Source organism: Drosophila eugracilis, unplaced genomic scaffold, assembly GCF_018153835.1.
Source record: "Drosophila eugracilis isolate 14026-0451.02 unplaced genomic scaffold, ASM1815383v1 contig_2147, whole genome shotgun sequence".
NCBI classification, from domain to species: domain Eukaryota; kingdom Metazoa; phylum Arthropoda; class Insecta; order Diptera; family Drosophilidae; genus Drosophila; species Drosophila eugracilis.
In genome coordinates, this window is record NW_024573030.1 from 853389 (window position 1) to 869939 (window position 16551).

General features: G+C 40.8%; 4 protein-coding genes and 1 long non-coding RNA gene across 6 annotated transcripts in view; 2 read left to right on the plus strand and 3 right to left on the minus strand.

The window, feature by feature from the left end:
- Positions 1 to 3371: 3371 nt before the first annotated feature.
- LOC108103544 overlaps positions 3372 to 16551 on the minus strand; it is a 51022-nt gene continuing 37842 nt past the window's right edge. Inside the window, exons 2-3 of the long non-coding RNA XR_001772226.1 lie at positions 3499 to 3590; positions 3372 to 3440 (exon numbers count right to left, since the gene is read on the minus strand). This is a non-coding gene — a long non-coding RNA (uncharacterized LOC108103544). The remainder of the gene's footprint in view (positions 3441 to 3498; positions 3591 to 16551) is intronic.
- On the minus strand, positions 5748 to 6675 carry LOC108103536. Its single transcript, XM_017209065.2, has 2 exons — positions 6564 to 6675; positions 5748 to 6448 (listed from the first exon to the last, which is right to left on the minus strand). Exons 1-2 carry the CDS (start codon positions 6664 to 6666, stop codon positions 5919 to 5921), a joined length of 633 nt encoding a protein of 210 aa, XP_017064554.1. The 5' UTR covers positions 6667 to 6675; the 3' UTR covers positions 5748 to 5918.
- On the minus strand, positions 8254 to 10120 carry LOC108103534 (cell wall protein DAN4). Its single transcript, XM_017209062.1, has 2 exons — positions 9951 to 10120; positions 8254 to 9892 (listed from the first exon to the last, which is right to left on the minus strand). Exons 1-2 carry the CDS (start codon positions 10000 to 10002, stop codon positions 8379 to 8381), a joined length of 1566 nt encoding a protein of 521 aa, XP_017064551.1. The 5' UTR covers positions 10003 to 10120; the 3' UTR covers positions 8254 to 8378.
- On the plus strand, positions 11554 to 12073 carry LOC108103541. The gene is made up of 2 exons (XM_017209070.2): positions 11554 to 11653; positions 11727 to 12073. The coding sequence occupies exons 1-2, from the start codon at positions 11611 to 11613 to the stop codon at positions 11933 to 11935; spliced, it is 252 nt and encodes an 83-aa protein (XP_017064559.1). The 5' UTR covers positions 11554 to 11610; the 3' UTR covers positions 11936 to 12073.
- Positions 12715 to 13032, plus strand: LOC108103543. 2 transcript variants are annotated; one of them, XR_001772225.1, is made up of 2 exons: positions 12715 to 12759; positions 12828 to 12906. XR_001772225.1 is itself a non-coding variant. In XM_017209071.2 (2 exons), the coding sequence occupies exons 1-2, from the start codon at positions 12720 to 12722 to the stop codon at positions 12989 to 12991; spliced, it is 201 nt and encodes a 66-aa protein (XP_017064560.1). In that variant the 3' UTR covers positions 12992 to 13032. The 2 variants fall into 2 exon arrangements, 1 of the variants encoding a protein (XP_017064560.1); XM_017209071.2 differs by having other exon boundaries at positions 12720 to 12759; positions 12831 to 13032.

Sequence of the window (16551 nt, forward strand, 5' to 3'; positions counted from 1 at the left end):
GATGACCCCCCTCATTGTGAAGGGTCTGGACGTCTGAAATCTATGCAAATTGCTCTTCCTTTCGCTCTCATTTCGATAATTATGCAGTGATCTGAGGCAAAAGCCCTCCCCACCTCCTTTGCCTGTTGCTAACGGTACATATTTACACGGGTTGCCCAGAAAATCACCACCCACCACCACCCACTGAAGTTGTCTGCTCCATCAGCATGTTTCGGAGGAGTCGGTCTCGTGCACTCATTGAATGTTATGAAGTCATTTGCATATTTGTTGTTTATGTTGAAAACAAGATTTCGTTATTAACTTTGCTTAATTTGTTTGCCAACGAAAATGGAAATGGAAAGCGGATGAAAAGCGGGTGGAAAAGTATGGAAAATGAAAGCGAATTGAGCCATCGAAACGGTGGCCTGGAGAAGCCCAAAAAATCCTGTTGACCGAAGCGGTTTCTTCGCCTGAATGGTTTAAGGATTTGTTTGCCCGCCCATTCCCCTTCTTCCCTTACACAAGAAATATTTTTTAAAAATACTAAAAAATTGTTGAAAATCAAAAGAGAAAACTACATTTTTAAAAGATTTTTAAAACCATATCAATGAAGTTTGTTGAAGTCAAAAATATAGTAAAAAATACTTCTAATAATGAAAACTTTCTCCTTTTCCCAAGGATTCTTTTCAGCCAGAAAATATTACTCCGTACATAATTGAATTGTAAGTTTTGTTTTCTTTTAAAACAGAGTTCCTTTTACCTTAAGTTTTTGCTGTGTATGCTAAGGGTCCTTATTAATTGCAATTTGGATTGTGCATCCCCCTTAACCCCGCACTCATTTTCGACCACAACAACCCAACCCCAAACCCCTTAGAGCCCATTCCCATTCCCAATTACAATCCCTCTAACCAAAAACCGAATCCCCAACGAAATCGCAAATTCTGAAAACTCCTCGAGAACAACGAGCTACGAGCCACCAAACAAAGAGCCAAAAAGGAAGCCATAAATAATGCCAAGTACTGTCTGCTCTCTTCTCCGAATCCGTCCGTCTGTAATCCAAAGTCTTTGGACTTTGGACGGGAAATTTGTGTTCCATTTAATTGCCAGCGGAATGGGACAAAACGGATGGATGAGGGGACGGATAAGATTGCGCCGAGATGGAATGAAATGCTTAAGTGGAAATTTTAGTTTGCATAAATTATGCGGCAAACGTGCAGAGACTGACCCCAAACGAAGATGTTTTGTTGCTGATGTGGAGGGGACCGACCATCCACTTTGATGGGACATTTTCTTGGCGTTCTTTTCTTTAATTATTTTAAAGTTTTGTTTTTTAATCATATTTTTTAACTTTTTAACTGCTTTTTAAGAATATTCCCTCATGTTATTGAGGTAAAGAATCTACTAGAACCTTATCGCTTATTCGATTGTCTGCTTTTTCCTTAAAAACATTCAAAGCTTCCTCTTCTCTGTTCTGGGTTTTGCCTGTCTGTGGATTGTCTCGCCGCCTGTCTGTTTCCATTTGGCCTTTTGAGTTGGGTCGAAAGGCATCCTCTTCAGTCAGTTCCTCCTACAACTTTCCCTTTTTGTGGCCCTCGCACTTGGGCACATCCGCCCTTATATCCTCTTACACATCCGCAGACACACACACACACATCATACATCGGATGTTGCTTTGTTTGGCCAACTAAATGGCGTTTCCGTGGCGATTTCCACCTGCTTTAATCCGCGCTTGATGTGATTGGATTAGAATCGTTACGGAAATGTTGGAAACTGCACCAGCAGCAGCAGCAGCAGCAACATCATCATCATCATCGGGTTAGTGATGATGGGCATAACTATCATCTTCATAAACTGGAAACCAATTTCCGTCTATCCAAGGCAATAAAACTTTGCCTTCAGCTGCAGGCCTCCTCTCTCAACTCAACGACGTCAACTTCGACTCCGGAGCAAATAAAAATGGAGAAAAGAAGAAAAACGCGGCCTGAAATAATAGACGACGCAAAGTATGCATTGGCAAAAAAAAAAAACCTTGGTCCGGCAACCCTGAAAACTTCACCAAGACGAAACGAAAACCAAAACCAAAACCGTCTTGACCAGAGCAAAAAGTTGATATCATTTTGCTCTTGCACTTGGAAACGTCGTACCACCAAATGGAGGCAAAAACTTGCAGCATATATTGCGGCTTGGCAAAAGCAAAAGCAAAAGCAGAGAAAACGCCAATGGAAGGCAAAGAAAAGCATCAACAACTGCGGCAACATAAGAAAATCGAAAACAAGAATACAGTTGGTCTGCGCTAAGATGGATTTTCTATAGCTTAAACCGTTTATGCTTAGAAAAAGGTTATTTAAGAAGAAAATCAGAATTCTTCTTCTATGTAACTGATCTTCTTTGGCTTTTTTGTTTTCCAAAACAATTTCAAGTTAAAGAAGTTCTACTGTAAGACGAACGGCAAAACTTTGGGGACTGAGACGAAAGTAAAAACGAAGCCTCCGAAGCTCTGACAGTCCACTGTCAAAACTTTTTTGATTATCTTAATTGCGATTACGGGACGCCAAAAGCCCCATCCCCTTAAACAAAAAAAAAAATAGAAGAAAAACCCCCAAAAACAGCCACCCGATGCGTGCATAACCCCAAAAAGCAGACAGACAGACAAATGGTCGGCCAAATACTATATATATATACAATCGGTTGGGGAGTTGAGGCGGTTTCTGGGGGTCGTCGTGGTTAAGAGGCAAGCTGTCTGCTGCTGCTTCTGCTTCTGCTTCATCCGCAGAGCTGAAATTAACAAGATTGACCCCCTCGTCGCTGAACTGTAACTGTGGCAGGCAATGAAAGAAATTGGGCTATCAAAAGGAGAGCGGGAGCGAGATGAGGGAAAATGGCTGGAAGTCCACGACCAAAAAAGAAAACTTTTCGGCCAAAAGGATAAACAAAGTTTGCTCTCCTCTTTTTGTCCACTGCTGCAATTACAAGAGCTGACCACCAGCCAGTCCAGACCTCGAGCAAAGTCAGTTCCCAAAGGATTGCCGCCACCCGATAATCGCAATTCGAAAATAATAATAATAGTTTCTCTCTCCCCCTCACAATGATTATCTATGGGACAGGCGAAACTCTCTGAAGACGCAACCCCAATAAATCTAGTAAGTAAATCGATAGATCCAGTTTTTGGGTATTCGAGTGAAAGGAGATTCTAGAATCGCAGTATGAAGTCTAGTTAGTATAATTCAAATTTGTTGCAAGACTAGGAAGTCTAGTAGCCTAGTATATGTGTAGTCTTAGTAGTAACAAGACTAGGAAGTTGAACTTTCAAGCCAAGCTCGTCCTATGCATACCACCACTGGCTGCTAGTACTGGTCACTCACGTGGAATTCCTGCTTACCATGGTCCATTCATGGTCTAAGAGGCATAGTCATATATCCAACGCCATAATGAACGGCTTCCTCCGGGGGTACAGGTATCACCTATATAATGAGGTAACATTAGATTACTTGAAGGCACTTTACTAAGGCAAACACTCACCAGGAAATGACTTGACTGATTTATAGGGTGCTATCCCCGCTTAGCCTAAGTCGCGACTTTTATGGTAAAACCAGTTAACAATTATTGGTACCCTGGGAAGCAAAAAAGATCCGATTAACAAAGTCATATTAAAATTTAAACATTAACATTCTGTTAACTGTCTGTTAAAACTAACAAATTGCCATTGCAAAGAAAAATTAAATTGCCATAAAATAAACGTTAAAATTTAAATACATTTTCTCAGAAAAATGCCAACATTTTTTAAAATTGTGCGTAATTTTTTTATATTTATTTATTAACATTTTTAAAAATTTAAACTTATATCTACCCCACATTGCTTCTTTACAACGAAAACTAAACGGAGACAATCCCAAAAAATATGCCGAGAATGTGCAATGAATTGTTTGACCGATAGCCAGGGCGGCTATGAAAGCGGCGATGTGAAAGCGAGCTACGCCGGGAAGTATGCAAGGGATTTTTAATTGCACGTGCAATGCCACGACTCAATGGACAAATCAACATTCATGCCACAAAATTTCCGAGGTGAATCCGCCAATGCAAACACACACTCTTGTTTCACACAGTTACACACACACACACACACAACTGAACAGTGCACACATACAAACACAAACACACGCAAACACACACTTACACTCTAATATACTAAAAGGTGAGTGTGTGTGCTTACAAACCATGAAATGCTTTTGGCCCGAAAAATGTTTGCTGCCTCAGCAACAGGAAGCGAAAAACAAACAAAAACCCGAATTATTATTATGATTACCATTAGCTGCTGCTGCTGCTGCTACTGCTGGTGGTGGTAAGGAGGATGTATGCGTATGGAATACTCCGCAATTTTTCGGTTTTGCAAATGTTGCAATGGATTTTCCCCATAACCAACCGCCCTCCCCCCCGATTCAGCCAAATGTTCCCCATTGACAGCTGGAAAAGCATTTTCATGTCAGTGCAACGAATATTCCAAATATATCTGTATGTATATAGATGGTACACGAACATTCACAACAGTTTGACAGATATATGTTTGTGGGGGGGTTTTCCCAAAAATGGCTGGGGGAAATTGGCGGAAAAGTGGGATAATTTCAATAGCTAGTAGTAATGCGCTGCGCTATTGCAAAAACCTCGTTTTAAATGTTAGGAATTATGTTTGCAAAATGCTGAATTAAAACTATATCACGATGAGGTTAAAATGGGTATTTAATGGCAGTCAGAAATATTTTGCAATGCATAAACGAAAAACAACAAAGATTGCCGGAGTCGGCTAAAATTTCTACATTCGCACAAACATGCATACATAAAATGAAAACGAAAGTGCTTATTGCAGCATAATTTTTGACTTTTTCCCCCCCCCTCTCTCTAGCGGAAAATGCAAACGCCAAAAACTTACGTGTTAACTCGCACAAATGTTTACATAAATGGTAATGTTTACAATTTCAATCTCTGGTTTAACATATATATACATATCTATATATGAATAAACTAAAATTAAAACCTATTAAACGAAATTCTTTGAAATGGAATTGAGTTGAAATTAATGGAAATGCCTGATGCGTATAAGTAGATTGCAGATTGGACTTAATCAAACATGACAAGGTTCAATTAGAACGACAAAGTAGCTGCTAGTAAAAACACGACAGCTCGAATTTGTAGTAGGAACCAAAAAGTATATCTAGTGGTACCCCAAGCTGATCCACCGCTGTCCGCAGCCTTAAGTTTCCCTCAGTTCGTTCTGCAATCTCACCTGCAGTGACAGGCTAAACCACTTTGTGTGCGGCTGCTCCGCTCCAAAGACACTCGCACTCGATGATCCCAAACCCATATCTGCCCCCCCCTTCTATGCAAATAATGGGCGCAATGTGTCACTGAGCCACCAGCTGACAGTTTGGATGAAGTGTCGCTGACAGGACGCAAATACGGATGTGGATATAGAAAGCTAGTGCCTGTTTTTGGTATGCGGTATAATGGATCAAAACCACACATAGATATATAGAAACATACACACACACACATACATATCACACATCACACCTCACACCCAAGTGCGAACATAAAATGTATAAAATATTGGCTGTCTACACGAATCCTAGCCAAGAAACCAAACCAAACCGAACTGAACTGAAGCGGGGAATTCAATTTATATGCAAATGATATGCGAGTCGGGCTGAAGACAGGCGGCAGCAACAAACCCAAAACCCAATATCAAAAACCGAACCTGAAACCAAGCTACGACGAGGGCGTTCAGCTATGTGAATTTTAATTATATTTATTAAAAATGTAATTATGTACAAAAAAAAAGAGAAAGAAAGCGAGAGAAAAAGGGACACACGATGATGATGGCCAGAGAAAATGCAATAAATAAATATCCGTCCATCCATCCATCCGAGCCAATTAGTTGGGTCCTTTCAGGTAAAGTAGCGTACGCCCTCCGCCGAATCGTCCCTCACATCGTAAATTGTGGGCACTGAATAGGATGGCCGGGCGTAGCTTTTAGGTTCGTAGCATTTGCGACAGGGTTTTTCAGTGACTTCTTCGGATTCCTCGTACTCCGCCGCCTCGGTTACCTCTTCCGAATAATACTTAGCGGTGACTTCGTCCTGATAGCTATAGCTGCAAGGCTTCAGCGTAGTCTTCTTGGACTTGCTCTTTTTGCCCGTTAACTTGGACAGCTTGCCCTCGAAAAAGGCCAGCTCCTTTTCCTTTTTGGTCTCAAAGAAGGACAACTCCTTCTCCTTCTTCTCGTCCCACCACTGCTTGAACTTCTCCCATTCGTCCTCTTTCTTCTCAAGCTTGGCCTCCTCCTTTTCGGTGAACAAATTGAGGAAATCCAGCTTCTTAAGCAGCTCCTTTTGCTTTTTGGCCTCGAACCAATCCTCCTTAGCTTCTAGTTTCGCCGCCAGCTTGGGCAGAAACCATCCGTGAGCCGTCTGCATAGCTGTGGTTTTCCGAATTTTTTGTTGTTTTTGTTTTTAATTTTTTTTTTTTTATCCCGAAAAATATGACAGAGTTATGAGCTATTGTACCATTTTTGTTGCCTTGTTAAAACTCACCCAAACAGGCCATTGCCAGCAGCATTAGTTGTTGTCCAAATCTCAGCATTGTCTCTTGGCTTTCGGTTGTTGGGAGTCCAAACTTCGGTTGCTGTTTGGTCATAAACAGATGGTCTGGCTACTTATAACCCGAAAATCCGAGCCACTGCATCTGGAAGCACGTGCTGCCTGCCTTTGCCCCTGCCATGATAAGCACGTGCATATTGGTTGAGCAATCTATCAAGCTCGCGGCATATTTGGGCCTTCTGCGATACTGGGCTTCGACTGGGTTCAATGCTCGGCCAACACTGTGAGAAATTGTTCTTTCTTAAGATTAAAGTTATCACTAAGAAGAGATTTTTTACAACCACATAAAAAGGAAGTTCCAAATTTAAGTGGGTCTTCCAAGTTCCACACTTTACTAATAGAAACCAGTCTGAACCAGTTGGGAATTATAAGAGCTTAATGGATTATTTCCATCGTAGCTTAAGATTTCATTATACAAATCATATGTTTAACTTTTGTTTACAAACAAAACTTCCATTGACCAACTTTTCAAAATGATCGATGATTCCAAGAAAGATTTACTTTTTAAGACAGAAGTTGTAGGTACACACTTTTCTCGCCCAGTGTATGGCAATCGTCTGGCCCCTGGTCAGCTGTCACTTTGATTAGTCTGGAAGTTATTTAGTAAAGACTTCTGGGGGACTTTGGCAATGTTCGCCAAGATTTTAATGCGCTGGCTTGCGACTCGAAAAGCAGGCGCTGCTAATTGACTCGACCATTATCTGGTGGGTGGTGGTGCCTGGTGTTGCCCGGCTTGTTTTTGCTGATGTGTTGAAAGTGGAAGTTAAATTGTATTTGTTTAGTGAGCCTCATGCACATGGAAACCAAAAACCCGAGTAGGGGAGCCGCCTTTGACTCTGCAATACATATGTGTGTGTGTATGTGTGCGTTGTGTGTATGTGTGAGTTTGTGTTGGGCAAACAGTTTGCCAAATTAATTGCACACCAACTGTTTATTTGCCTGTTTGTCCGTTTGTGTTTTATGAGTTTCTCGTTTCTCGTTTCTCTCCCCTGTTTTCCTTTCAGTTTGAGAGTATTCCAGAGTTTCTGTTACCATTTTCGCCTACCCCCATTTTGCTTCCACAAACTTGCCACACGTTAATGAGGCTCACCAGATTGGAATGTATTGCTCTTGAGTTGTCAGAGCCTTTTTGCAGCACAAAAATAATTATCTCCTTCGGTTGAATGGAGATTTTCTACAGCAAAATATGTTGCATAAAATGGAAAGTCTAGGCAAAAACATTGAGGGTGCACATAGGCTGAGAGAAAATAATGAATGCTCCAACATGAATGCCTGGTGTATAAACGCTTTTTCGATCTCTTTGGCATACAAAGAAATTGATAATCGAACTGTAACTCTAACAGTTACAACTTTAATTAGACAATCAGAGAATCGGTGATCTTCATTTACTGAAAGATTTCGAAAAATTGAAGACCTAAACTTCACTAGTGTTATACAAATAATCAAGTATTTTTACAAATGCGCTTTGCTCTTACTATCAAATAGTTGATATGATTTTCTGGCACTTTGTTTTCAACTTAGGTGTCAACACGCTTTCCGATAAGACAGCTGCTGGCCACAACTTTTGCCAGTTCTCTGTTATCTGCACACAAATATTTCTGCATTTGAAAATGCGACATGAAAATTGCATTCTATAATATATATTTGTATTAAATATGAATTAATAAACTAAACTTATGGGATGCGAAACAAGCGTGGGACTCCAGTTATTGGTCTCAGTCTCCTGGAGGGGATTATGAAAACGATTTTTTAGTTGGGGATCCTGTTATTGTTGATATTTCCAAGATCGAGAGGCAACTGGGGAAATGGTTCCAGTACAGTATTCGAATTTAGTACAAGATCTTCATAGTCCTCGCTGAAATCCTCGAACCCACTTAGCGTGCTCCTTTCTGTTGTCGTTGTTGTTGTGGTGGTGGTGGTGCTAGATGTCAGTGGTGCCAAGGTGGTGCGACGACGTGGCCTCCTGCCTCTACGTCCCTTGCGACCCTTTCGCAATTTCCTCTGGGGCTTAACAATCTCATTCGATCGACCATAAATGTTTGGATAGGGTTCTACGGTGTAAACGGTGTAAGCAATTGGTGTTGTGCTCGTGGTTTTTGTTGAACTACTAGTGCTATCGGCAAGTGTTGTGGAACTAATGGTGGTGCTATCTGCAAGTTTTGTTGAAGTTTCAGTGCTGGTTGTTGCTGCTATAGTGGTTGTTGTTGTGGGCTGAGGAGTTGTTGTTAAAGTTTGAGTGGTTGTAGATGTAGATTGTGGTGTTGTTGTTGAAATTTGTGATGTTGTGGAAGTAGATAGTGGTGTTGTTGAAGTTTGAGTTGTAGATTGTAGTGTTGTTGTAGAAGTTTCTGATGTTGTGGATGTGGATTGAGTTTCTGTTGTTGAAGTTTGTGTAGATGCAGCTGTTGTGGAAGTAGATTGTGTTGTTGTTGAAGTAGATTGTGGTGTTGTGGAAGTAGACTGTCGTGTTGTGGAAGTAGATTGTGGTGTTGTGGAAGTGGATTGTGGTGTTGTTGAAGTAGATAGTGTGGTTGAAGTTTGAGTTGTTGATTGTGCTGTTGTTGTTGAAGTTTCAGTAGCTGTTGTTGTTGAACTTTCAGTAGCAGTTGTTGTAGATTGGGGTGTGCTTGTTGTGGATGTTTGTGTACTGCTTGTGGTGGACAATGGTGTAGTTGTAGATGGTGTGGTTATTGTTGAAGTCTGAGTGGTTGTTGTTGAGACTTGGGGAGTGGTGGTAGCAGCGATAGTTGTGGTGGCAGGCTGCTGTGTTGTTGTAGAAGCTTGTGTTGTCGTTGTTGGAGCTTGTGTAGTTGTTGTTTGTAATAGCGTTGTGGAAGATTGCGTTGTAGTAGGAGTACTTGTTGTTGTGGTTGTGTCTGCCACAGTCGTTGTTGTTGATTGTGTGCTTGTGGTTGTGTCTGTGGATGAGGTAACAGTTGCTTGTGTGGTCGTTGAACTGGCTGGCGCTGTTGTAGATGTAGCTGTAGTTGATGTAGGTGTAGTTGATGTAGATGCTGCTGATGTAGCTGTGGTTGTGGATGATATAGAAGTTTCCGTTGAAGTTGATGTGACTTCTGTAGTGCCTGCCGTAGTACTAGACGAGGATTCTGTGGCATTTGATGCCGCCTCGGCAGCTGCAATTATTTCGCTAATATTAATCGTAATTGTTTCATTCAAGCTAGTTCCATTAGCTGACTGTAGTTGATTGTTTGAACTGGTGATCGTGGCCAGAAACGACGACTCCTGGCCCACTGTTAAGCATACTGAAACGAGCGAGAAATTAGCATCCAAGCTAAGGTCATGTGAGCCAGCACTAATTACCTAATGTTGTCACCACAACGAAGGCAATTAAATGTTTACGTGACGGCAGCATTGTCGACGTGCTGCTCTGCTCTCCTTTCCGTTTCCTTAATTAGCCCTGAATGGAGGAAGCCTTTGGTCGATGAGGATGATGATGATGATGATGATGGTGTAGCTGCAACTGGCTGGGACTGCTGGAACTGGGCGTACTGCTCTATAAATTTGGCTAATTGAACTGATTTTCTGAGTGCTCAGATGGTCCAGTTTTATATCGATGTGCACTGGCACCACGTCCGGAAACGTGTGCTCTGTACGTGCGATTGCCGATTAACTTATCGCGTCTTCAGCCGATTCCAATCTCGATGAGCCACCAGCCAGCTGTTGCCACTCACTCTCACTTTCATTCCTCGGCTTCATTCTCCACTTTTTTTGCCCCTCTTTACCCATCATCGAAGATGTCTTCGGATTCTGAATTGTGATTGTGAATGTGAATTCCGATTCCGGAAGTGGCTTACACTTGTTGAACTCTTTTAAAATATGTACTACGACGAGCATACCAACCGGATGCATTGCACTTGCATTCGATTAACAACCGGTCACGTAATCTTGGACAACTTCAAGAACAGTTGCTCAAACACACAAAACAAAAAACAGAAAACTTTTCGAGGCCATGCGACTTGAAATGTGTTCATTAATGAAATTTTGCATTTGCACCAAAATTATTGGTTTCTTTGGGACTTCGAAAAGTAGTTTTTGGGAAAATACAAGACTTAAGTTTATAAGTTAAGATAGACAAAAATAAGAAGTTAAACCAATCCTGAAATCACAAATTAAGCTCACTTTACTTAAACATTTAATTACATCCTCCTCTTAACGAACCGATTATCGGATAAAAGAGTATCAGCAATGATAATTCATTTATTTGCAACCAAAAATAGTTTAACTTATTTCAATTAATTGGGAGATATGTAAAATGTGATTCAATAAAAACGATGAATAAATCGAACCCTATAAAAACAGACATCCGATTAGCTCTGATAACAAGCATCGAGTGCTGGGGAAATTATTTAATGGTTGCTGTTACAAGCCAACAGAAAAACAAGAATGTGGAATTTTAATTATGTATTTACATGTCATTCCACGCCCCCTCCCCTCTCCCTTCGACAGCGTAAATTGGTAATTATTTAGCTGGAACGTGCCGAGAAGCGAATATCGAATTATTATGAAAAACAATTCGCTAAAATAGAATGTAAATAAAAAGTAAAAATGATGAGCACCCTGCAAGGGGGGGGTCACAAATGGGTTCCTGACAAGTTCATGATTAACTGTAAGTGCAATAATTTTTAGTTAATTACACAAAAAGAAAAAGTAAGTCAGGGACAGCCACCAAAAACGAACTATTTATTTATTTATAATTTCTCTTTCTTTAATATGTTTCTTAAAGCTTTTGAAATTTCAAACAATTTACTTTTTGCTGTGCAATTTTAAGACCTGTAAACTGTCTAAGACTTCTGAAATGACGTACTTTTCCGACCGACCCCTAGCTATATCGTAGAGCACGCTCTAGATAATGATAACAAATACGTGAGCTGGGCTCACGAAAATTCAACGGTCGGCTACTATATAAATCAGTGCCGATTCAGTTGGGTCAAGTTAGTCGATACAACCAAACCGTACAAAAATGTTCAACAAATCGATCGTTGTCGTGGCCCTCATTGTGTGCGGTGTGTAGTCCTCCTTTGATCAGAAGGATATTCTTTCTCTTATATTTATACCTTCTTCTAATTTTCGTTTTAGCCTGCTACCTGGGCACCATCGAAGCTCGTCCTGGCCTCCCTGACTTGGGTGGAGCAACTGGAGCAGTTGCTCCCCTATTGACATCAGCTGCCGGTGGATTAACTGGTGGATTGGCTGGAGGTGCACTGCCGTCAGTGACTGGTGCACTCGGTGGCCAGCAATCACCTTTGGGATTGGTACAATCACCTCTAGCTGGACTCACCGGCTAAGCCAAAGTAAAACTTTAAACGTGCTGAAGAAGCAACCTCTTGCCAAGCCCAAAAAACTTTTCTTACAATGCCTACTCAATTTAGTATAATTTGTCAAATTTCAATTGGAAAAATAAACTTTTGAGCATTTAAAAAAAATATTATAATAATTTTTTTAAGTTCCTTTTGGAAGTTCACTGAACCTCAAGGAACTGGGTTGGGTAGTTATATTGCTCATTTATGGATTGTAGATATTCCACAGACAATTCTAAGAATACTGCAAATTAATTTGTTAAGTGAAAACTAGAATTATTGGTTTAGGGACTTAGTAAGTTTGCTTAGAACTGATTTACATCTAATTATTTAGAAAGAATTCCCAACTAAATGGAATGTCAATCTAATTTTATACCCCTTTTTAGTCTATTTACACAATGGTTATTAAATAGTCACAAATATTTTGTTTTCTTTGCAAACTAATTCTATTTTTAACAAAAATTATTCACTTAACTCTCCCCCAAACAAGAAATCAATTTGTATTAAAAGGAATTTATAGTTAGCAAGTTTAAAACCAAAGATCATTTCTGACTTTTAGTTTTAGCGTGAAAAAGCTTGAAACTTTAAAACTAACCCCTGCTCTTAGCCTAAGCCCATGAAAAGCTCAAGTCTTACATAAAGCAAAACCAAAATCAAAATTAATCTTCAGCTACGTGAGCTGTTGAGCCTCTAAAATTCACGTAGGACCAAATATCGGACTATTTATGTTGGCTGCGAACCCTGAAAAGAGCTCAGTACGCTGTATTCAACAATGTCAGACCAAAAATTATTGTTCATTGCCCTGCTTGGCCGTAAGTTATTTTATAATTTTACCAGCTAACCGAAGAAACTTCAACCTTTTTACCCCTTCTACCCAAAGTAGTGATGCTAACAGTGGCCTGGAGTTTGCCGAGTCAATCCCTGAATACGACGGCAACCACATCGTCGACAAGGAGGCAGCTCATCAAGGATTTCGTGGCCAAAGTTCAGGAATTGATAAGCATATTAATGAAGCAGTTGCTAAGTCTTCCAGCCACGAAATAGGATTAATATTTATCAAATTAAAATTTAAAAACTTGTCTTCATAGCCATTTATACCTTTGATGGGGTCTTACTAAAAAGCTAGTGGGTTGGTTTTTTTTTTTTGTTAATATTAAACAAAGATCTCTCATGGGGCCTTAACTTTATAGCATGTTAAGACTGTACCGCACGACTGGGGCAAAAAAGCCCTCTGAGAAAATGCCTAAAATTATGCCAAAGCCCTAGAAAAAAGCACACACATTTTAATATATATATATAAGCGACTATATATATATGTTTGCCCGAGAAAATGTGTTAAGAAAATCTTAACGAAATTTCTCACGTTTGCCATAATTACGAGAAAAATACGTGACATGTGTCTTGACTGCGAAATTTTAGCAGGGATTCCAGCAGCAGCAGCAGCTTGGGTTGTTTTGGCCAGCAGTATTACCCACCGGGTAAGTAATGCATATGCAAGGTCGAAACGGAATGTAACGGGTGCCGAGTTGTAAATGGCAATAATACCAATAAAAATCTGTGTACCCTTCACCACCCACACAGTATACCCCACCCCGCAACACCACCCATTTCGATGTAATTCATAAAAATCTCTTGAACAAATGTTTGTGACTCTTGGTCATGACTCGATGATGCCCCCACCCGTTCCTCGTTTCCTTTCCTTTCTTTGGGAGTCAAAACATTAATAACACATATACACAGAGAGGCCATGTGTGGTTTGTTAGCTTTGGCCATTCGATTTTCGATCCCTTTGAATAATTCAAGCAAATGTGGGGTGTGTGTCTGTTAGTGTGTTAGTGTGTACTTTCTTTGGGAATCTTCTTAAATTTTGTCTTCGTTGCAGAATACTCTCTCCGAGGACGTTGCGTGATTGAATTGCGGCCTGATTGACAGTTGACAGTTGAAATTGATTTGGCTGGAAAGTCGAACGATGGCGGTGGTTGAAACAAACCATCCGGATCCTGGGTAAGATGGATATATGTACATCTATATGGAAGAGCAGCTCACTCGCTCGCCATGGCAAAGGCAAAATGCGACCTGGGGTGGCAACTACAAACAGCCACACTTATTAATCCCCCGAGTGCAGGCGTGCATAAGTATCGGGCAAATGGATTAGAAACTTTTATGTGCACCGCGGCGCGGTATTGAGAGGGTCTGCACCGCGAAAAAATAAAATCAAAGGACGAAAGGATACTCCCAGAGGTGGAGTGCACATTTGCGTGTGGTTAAATCACGAAGAGGAGGTTCTGCAATTTTCCATATGCCAACTTTTATTGCTATTAATAAAAAAACCGTTCATTAAAGTTGGCAAAAACTGCGGATTAAACAAGTTTTTATAAGCCAATAAATCTTTGAAAAACTTAAAACACAGAAACTTCATCCCATTCTCTTTAATATTTTAATTTTTGTGATAGGAAACTAAGGCTTTCCCACTATAAATTCTGATTTTTAATAACTTTTCCAATGGAATATCATTCAATTTAAGCTCTAACTATATTTATCTTCTACCTTTAGCACCCTTTTTTTCTGTGTGTAGGTGAGAGCGAGGTTGTGATTGTTGGCTAACTGCTAGGACCAAAGGATTCCGCACCCTCGAATCTGTTGCTATTTAATTAAGTTGAACGGACCAAAAAAAAAAGGCAGCGTTAGTGGTGAGTGCTAGCATATGGATGGATAGAATGGGGTGCCACCACAACCCCAACCCACCCCCACTTGCATCCTCCTGCCATTGCCATTTGCCACATTTGTGTGACAGTTAATGAACTCCCGCCGCCGTCACTCTTTTGCCTTTTGTTTTCGCTAATCAAAGATACAAGCGGCATGTGAGCGGCATACGCAATGAGGCGATGGAGTGCAGTCAATTAATTGATGGATGATGTGCATAATGAAAAGCGAGTGAGAGAGTGGAGTGACGGGGGGGTGGAAAATGTCAAAGGAAACTTTTTCGAGTTGGATTGGGCCAGTTACGTACCCCTCCCGCCTCTGGCCTCCTCCTCCTCCTCTTCTTTACAGCCTTTGTAAGCAAGTTATAAAACTTCAACTTCAGGTGTTTAAAATTTGGATTCTTTTCCTTTGTATGAAGGCCTAAAAAGTTCATTCATTTGGCAGATCAAAACCTTTTCAATACCTCTCTAATACTGCTCGCATGTAACTTTTCCTGTTAGCTATTTTCCTACCTTCGCCATTCAATGGCAAAGGCTCATCATCAAGGATGGCTATGGCAATGGCAATGGCATGACAGTCCGTCCACATTCAGTCGAAGGTTGCAACATCCGGGTCGGATCTATTGATTGCTTTGACAAATCTGAGGCTCGTGTAATTTCATTACAAAACCCCCGAATCGGCTTCAGCAGGGGATTACCACAAAAGCATTTTTCGACTCTAGCCGAATCGAATCGAGTCGAGTCCATGTAGTATATACCTTATTCCCCAATGCCAAAGTGATGGGCATGGGACAATGTCTGGACGGGTTCTCCAGATGCTTTTTCCTACTTCGCCCTCGTTCGTCGTTGTGTATGAAAATTAAATTCAATTGTGTGACAAGTTAATCCTATTTCTCATCTCCCAACTTTTATTTAAGCTTCATTCTTTATGCATTACATGCGAGCATCGTGGGTGAGTGACTGACACCGGTCTTGGTTACCAACCAAGGCAGTCAGTCAGTCGACGGTCCATCAATCAGTCACTCAATCAGTCAGTCAGTCAGTTAGGCCGTGAGTGAGTCAGTCACTCCTCCGCCAGACGTCATAGACTGTCAGAAATGTTTGATATGCTGCCTGCTTTCTGTGTCTTGGAGCCCCCCGCCCAAAAGTGAAAGCGAAGGGTTGATGTCTGGGTCTGGGTCTGGGTCCCAAGGGTCTTGGATTTTGAGTGCCTCCTTTGGCCTCCATTGCGCCTCCTCCGACCGAACCCAGGCAACACTTCATTAAACGCATAAAGCAATAAATGTTCTCTCGATGAACAAAACAAAGACCAACCCGAAAGAAAAAGGGCTTCCGACTGTCTGACAGCTTTACGTTGCCTGCTAATGGCCGAGCATCCCAAAAGAAAAAAAAAAGGGAACACATGAAGGAGGGCTTCTCCCAAAATTGATACATTCTCGAGTCCTGGTAATTGAGAAGTCCTACATCTGCCAGACCTAGCTAGTCATAATGAAAGTCAAATACCCATTGCAAGCCAATTGTTCCTATGGCTGCGTTTTCATTATGCAAATCTCGAAACTGAGAGGCCCCAAAAATCTCTGCCAACTGGCAGCCAGATTAGGTTAACATCAGGGCAAACTTCTGGCTAAGATAACACGACATCTAGTAGTTGGGAATATTCAAATCTCATGAATATAAGATTGATTGATTCTATGGCAGCTCTTTCTTTTCCACAATTTATTTATGAGATGTGATTGCTAGCAAAATGTTTGGCTTATATCTTATCAAAGAAGGTGGTTTCGCTATCAGTTTATTAAGTTTTTATTGGTTTGATTTTTAGAAGAGATCGAAACCATGCTGATAAATTGGGAAAACTTAGTAGACTTTTCTGCTTCAATCTGTGGGTGAATTAAATTCGTTAAA

Coding starts and splice junctions, on each gene's coding strand:
- LOC108103536 (XM_017209065.2), bottom strand. CDS start 6,666: ATGACCAAACAGCAACCGAAGTTTGGACTCCCAACAACCGAAAGCCAA. Junction 6,449..6,563: donor GCTGGCAATGGCCTGTTTGG/GTGAGTTTTAAC, acceptor GGAAAACCACAG/CTATGCAGACGGCTCACGGA.
- LOC108103534 (XM_017209062.1), bottom strand. CDS start 10,002: ATGCTGCCGTCACGTAAACATTTAATTGCCTTCGTTGTGGTGACAACA. Junction 9,893..9,950: donor CGTTGTGGTGACAACATTAG/GTAATTAGTGCT, acceptor CGCTCGTTTCAG/TATGCTTAACAGTGGGCCAG.
- LOC108103541 (XM_017209070.2), top strand. CDS start 11,611: ATGTTCAACAAATCGATCGTTGTCGTGGCCCTCATTGTGTGCG. Junction 11,654..11,726: donor CGTGGCCCTCATTGTGTGCG/GTGTGTAGTCCT, acceptor TTTTCGTTTTAG/CCTGCTACCTGGGCACCATC.
- LOC108103543 (XM_017209071.2), top strand. CDS start 12,720: ATGTCAGACCAAAAATTATTGTTCATTGCCCTGCTTGGCC. Junction 12,760..12,830: donor GTTCATTGCCCTGCTTGGCC/GTAAGTTATTTT, acceptor TACCCAAAGTAG/TGATGCTAACAGTGGCCTGG.